At 44.8% G+C, this 5,331-nt stretch overlaps 1 protein-coding gene across 1 annotated transcript; it reads right to left on the bottom strand.

Moving 5' to 3' along the window:
* Positions 1–3,296: 3,296 nt before the first annotated feature.
* Positions 3,297–4,603, bottom strand: LOC125541718 (transcription repressor OFP13). The gene is made up of 2 exons (XM_048705061.2): positions 4,005–4,603; positions 3,297–3,905 (listed from the first exon to the last, which is right to left on the bottom strand). Exons 1-2 carry the CDS (start codon positions 4,560–4,562, stop codon positions 3,483–3,485), a joined length of 981 nt encoding a protein of 326 aa, XP_048561018.1. The 5' UTR covers positions 4,563–4,603; the 3' UTR covers positions 3,297–3,482.
* Positions 4,604–5,331: the final 728 nt, after the last annotated feature.

Here is a 5,331-nt window from a genome sequence, read left to right as displayed (position 1 = left end):
CGAGTCACTGATTGATTTCCTGCAAGTGCATAGGGCTATGTTTTGGGAGAGAACTACATATTACTACAACAACTCCATGGAGGTGACATCAAGGCGTAGATAAGGCTCTCTTGGGCATCATTAGGGCACCATTCACGACTGATGCAACCGATGGTCTAGTTGCATCAACCAAGTGAATCATGCACCGCCGAGCGGTGTGCAAGTCATGGAGTATGGCCCGTACATCCAAGAACTTTTCAAGCATAGGAACAAGACGGCCACAAGCCCTTCATATTGCATCATTGCTACAAAGAGCTATGCGAAAACGAGAAGTGGATCAAGAGAGTTGTGGAGACCACTCCAAAGAGATCAAGGTTGAGCATATGCGTTGAGGAGGACGATGAGGTGGATGAAGAGGCCAACAATAGACCGGAAGAAAACAAAATTGCAAAAGAGAGGAAAAAGAGAAATGCATATGGTGGCACACATAAAGAACTTGTGGCCATGATTGAGGCCAAGAAGGTGTTGGCGGCCAAACACAAAGAAGAGAAGATGGCGAGGTGAATGAGCTCAAGATGTTGAAGGATGATAAATGAAATGCCAAGTTGGTGGACGAAGAGAGAAAGTTGAAGACGGGGGAGGGTAGACTTGCAGTTGAGGAGGAAAGGCTTCGTGATGCCAAGAAAGCCGAAGATCGTGCTATCATGTTCATGAATCCAACCACAATGGATGAAACCGCAAGAAAGTACTGGGAGCTCACTCGTGTGGAGATCTTGACCCAAACGGAAGGCTCTCTTCAAAATGGTGGTGGTAGTAGTGGTGACGGTGGACGAGAGGATAGTGGTGGTGGTGAAGATGATTTCTTCGGCGAGTAGTTTGTTTGAGTTCATCCATGTCATTGGTGGGCTTGATCCATAACATACACATATTATGTTTGTCGTGATTTTGGATCAAACTTTGTACTTGAAGTGGTGCCTTTTGGATGAACTATGCATGTTTAAATTTGAAAATCATGATGATGAAACTATATGCTTGTTCATGGTTATGTTATGCATCGCTTAATTTGAATGTTTTTATGATATATATTATGAAGTGTTTGAGTTCATGCGGCTAGGAAAAAACAATGCAATTTTTTTCCTCCACTAAGTTTAGAGGATCGACTAGGTGCGTCCATATATAGAGGAGTAAAAGTTTACTTCACTAACTTTACTCGGTCAGATCCTTCTCCATTATTTAGAAATTAGCTAGAGTTGGTCTAACCTCCCTAGATTTGGATCATGCTTGTGCGTAGCGGTTGTGGGGTAGCTGGGGCTGCCTATAAGGATGTTGTTGGTTAAGAATTCTTGTTTGTTTTTTCTTTTTATTATTTTTCTTTTGTTGTTTTTCCCCCTTTTACACTTTTTAATTCATGAATATTTTTTAAAATTGGCGAACATTTAATAATATTGTTAATATTTTTAAAATTCATGAACATTTTTAAAATTCATAAATATTCTAAAAGTTCAAGAACATGTTTAGAGTTCGTGAACAATTATTAATTTGCAAACTTTATTCCAAAATTTTGAATATTTTTAAAATCCAAGAATGTTTTTAAAATTCCCAAACTATAGTTTTAAAATTTTGTAACATTTTTTGCAAATTGTTTTAGATTCGCGAACATCTTTTTATTTAATGAACTTGTTAAAAATGATATCTGGGCGGTGAACCTCTTTCACTTCCTCAACTTTTTACAAGATAGTAGTGGAGCGAGCTAAAAAATGCTAACCGAATGAGTGGAGCAGGCCCATGTAAATGTTATAGTAGCAATTCCGCAGTTTCAAGATTGAATAGGAGCTCCCAAGAGGTTCACACAATGACCATTGGCTAACACTTAGGCCGAATTTGTGCAAGGACACGACAACTATGCACTGAACAACTCCACTTTTTTCTCATAAAAAATATTGTCTCTGGCAGCACCCTCAATAAGATATACAAACAAAAAAATGCACCACCAAAACATAACAAAAACCCACGGCAAGACAGATAAAACAAAAATGAAATAGTCGACTGTAATAATCTGTTAGAGAAAAAAGGCAATCCCACAAGTGAAGAATAACATGGCGAACAACGCGTTAGCCTCTAGTACACTTGAAATGTCATGTAATTTGTTATTAAACATATAAAGCTATAATTGTTCATATTATATATACGCATTTGAGAGGTAATCTCACCAAGAGATATGAGGAGAACCAAATCCATCACATTTCATCTCGCCAACCAAACATTGAACTATCACCATTCCATTCCGCTCATCGTCCTCAACCAAACACAGGAACGGTACCAACCAATTCTGATGGAATGGAACCGTGACATTCCATTCCACTTTATCCCCCAATCAAACACACCCTACATACATAGCCTACAATCCAAAATTCCAAATGCTGCAATATTCTGGTAAAGTTACACACTTTTAGGCCTTCTTTGATTTAGAAGAAATTTGTATGATTCTAAAGGATAGAAATTTTGTAGAAAAGAATCATTTGGAGGCTTTTGGTTTGTAGGAATTGATTCATATTTTTATTTTTATTTTGCAAATTTGATTCCTATTTCTATGTAGGATAGGAACCAATCTTTCACATTTAAAATAAAAAAGCCATTAGCCTAGAGCCAATGAAAAATTTATATCTTATTTATCAAATGACATCTCTTTTCCTATAAGAATCGAGATACATGTCATTTCATTTCCTATGATTTTTTCTATTCCTATGATATTTCTATCATATGAACCAAATTTACTAAATTGAAGTGATTGAGAGTTGCTAAATTTTCACAGCTGAAATTTAGCAAAACCATTTCTAATTTCGTCATGCAACAATTACGGTGGGAATTACTAGCGGTCAAATAGTACCATAAAAACGATGTAAATGTCCAGAAGGACGGATGTTTTGCATCTGGGCAAGCATACAATGCGCGGATGGAGTGTCATCTGTCGCTGGCTAGTGCATTCAAAGGACATAAACCTCACATATTTATGAGCAGCTGGTGAGGCGTGCATTAAAGGGAAACCGGATCCAATCCTTTGAACCCTATGGTGTCCGATCCATTGCATCACAAGGGGCAATGGTTTGACTCGTTTTTCGTCCGGACCTACTCAAGAAAGCTGGAGACGCAGCTCTTGGCGCCAAAATTCTGTGAAGCAACCACAGCTACTAACCGCCATGAATATGTCAAGGGTTAATCAGAGTTGGCTCACTTTACAATCCATGAACACGCAGGCTAGCAACAGAGAGAACACAGCAAGAAAATAATAATAATAAAGAATATGCAAGTATGGTCAATGAATCATCTCAGCAACAAATATACTACGTTATAATGGAGTACCGGGTCAGCATCGATTAGTTTTGGCAACTGTACAATCATTCCATACCTCGCACCAGCTCACAAATATTCAACAAAAACTCTCTTCTGAGTTCTGACTCTGGACGAGACTTAAAAAAGAAGAAGGAATCAAAACGAGTTCCTGATCAGCACTTCTCTTCGTCGTCGAAGGTGGCCGACGAGTAATCCTCGAACGTAATGCACGACGACGACGGCGACTGCGACGGCAGCGACGGACTCGGCGGGGTCGCCAGGCTCACGAGCAGGTCCACGAAGGCGCCCACTATGACGCCGTGGACGCCCTTGGCGTTGAGCTTGAGGTACCACGCCAGGAGCTCCTCCAGGCCCTCCCAGTCCCGCAGACCGTGCGCCGCCACCATCTCCGCCATGGACGCCCGGAAGTCGCCGTACGGATCCTCCGACTCCATTGATACCACCACCGCGCCAGCCTTCAGCTCGGAGTAATCTGCCGGCTTCTGCTCGGTCTTGCCGGCCGGCACGGTGGTCGCTTCTTCGTCCTCGGCGGCCGCGTCCGTGGTGATGTCTTCGGTCTTGCCCAGCGTCTCCGCCTGAAATATCTCTCGTGTTAACACTTAACAGTGCTTCAACTGGTATCATTATCATTCATCCGCTCAGATAGTAATACTACAAGGCATACGATGCATTACCTGCGTGGGCGAGAAGAACTCTGCGCCGGCTGGCTCGAAGAAGAGCCGTTCCGACCGCACGCCGCGCACGACGGCTGTCTCACGCAGCCGCAGCTCCTTTCTCTCCTCCGCCTCCGGCTCTCGATCCACGGCAGCCTGTACCGACACGGCGAAGGAGTTCCGGCCACTGCACGACGCTTCATCCAGGGACGGGCGCCGCATGAAGTGCTCCGACGGTGTGTCGTACACTGTGTTCGCGGTCCGGTACACGACGGCCGCGGCATCCTCCGGGCGCGCGCGGAATGAGCTGGTGCGTGGGTGACGGCACGACGGCCACGGCCACGTGGACGGGGGCGGCGGGTAGCAGAGCTGCCGGTGGTGCGGGGTCGACGGCGACGGAGATGGCGAGGGCGGCGATGACGGCGGGCGGTGCACGTCGCGGAGCTTGTGCAGGATGGCGGCGAGGCCCTTCCTGGCCTTGGTGGCGGGGCGGTGGCTGCCGCTGCCGCTGCCGATGGCGGCGCGCGCGCGCTTCTTGAGCTTGCGGAAATGCAGGTGGGGAGGGTGCAGGGGAGACATTGCGCTGCCGCGTTTCACGGAAGGGTGGGTCGTGGTGGTCTTGCCGCTTCTGCCCTGCTCTGTTTGTTTTGCTTGCTTTATAGAGAGGAGGGAGAAGAAGTGGGGCCTGGCTGGTAGTGAGCCCATTTACTGCTGGTTGGAGAGGTTTCAGTAAAGAATTGAATACTGCCATTGAATGTTATATTGGCTCGGCCAATGGCAACCACAAGAAATGAGGAATATGGAAATTTGAACGAAATTTAGTTACAGAACTAGGAACGAGAAAAGATTGGTAGTACATAGACTTTTTTTTTACTTGAATTTCCGCAAACAAACATAAACCCAGCTTGGAACACAGGACTCAAAAAATGATATAGAAACATTGGAGGAATTCAGATGTCGTGTAATCTGAATTCCTACCGAATTTCAGAGCATATGGATACACTAAAACTGCCGTTCGGAGATGTGGGACAATGGGTGGTGCCCAACTAACTTCCCTGAGTTCTTCCAGCTCTTGTCTGGATGCTCGGGCCAGGTTCGTAGATTGACATGGATCAATTTTGATATCTTGGCATGGTCGCTATGGTGTATTAGGAATAAGTTTGTGATTGAGCATACATTTCCTAACATGGCCACCGATGCTATCTATAAAATGTCTGAATTCTTTCAACCATGGAGGCCCTTGTCCAAGCGGCGGGATAGAGCGGCGGTGGACCAATTGACAAGGAGATATAAGGAACTGGCGGCTCATCGCCTGATGGGCACCTATCCCTGATACGTCTTCAACGTA

Source organism: Triticum urartu, chromosome 2A (assembly GCF_056163025.1).
Source record: "Triticum urartu cultivar PI428250 chromosome 2A, HENAU_Tu73, whole genome shotgun sequence".
Lineage (NCBI taxonomy): Eukaryota > Viridiplantae > Streptophyta > Magnoliopsida > Poales > Poaceae > Triticum > Triticum urartu.
The sequence above is the reverse complement of the archived record's forward strand: the minus strand, read 5'-3'. Positions and strand labels throughout refer to the sequence as shown.

Excerpts from the sequence above, each read along its gene's own strand:
- LOC125541718 (XM_048705061.2), bottom strand. The coding sequence starts at position 4,562 with ATGTCTCCCCTGCACCCTCCCCACCTGCATTTCCGCAAGCTCAAGAAG. Across the intron at positions 3,906-4,004 it reads AGTTCTTCTCGCCCACGCAG|GCGGAGACGCTGGGCAAGAC; the intron begins GTAATGCATCGT and ends GAGATATTTCAG.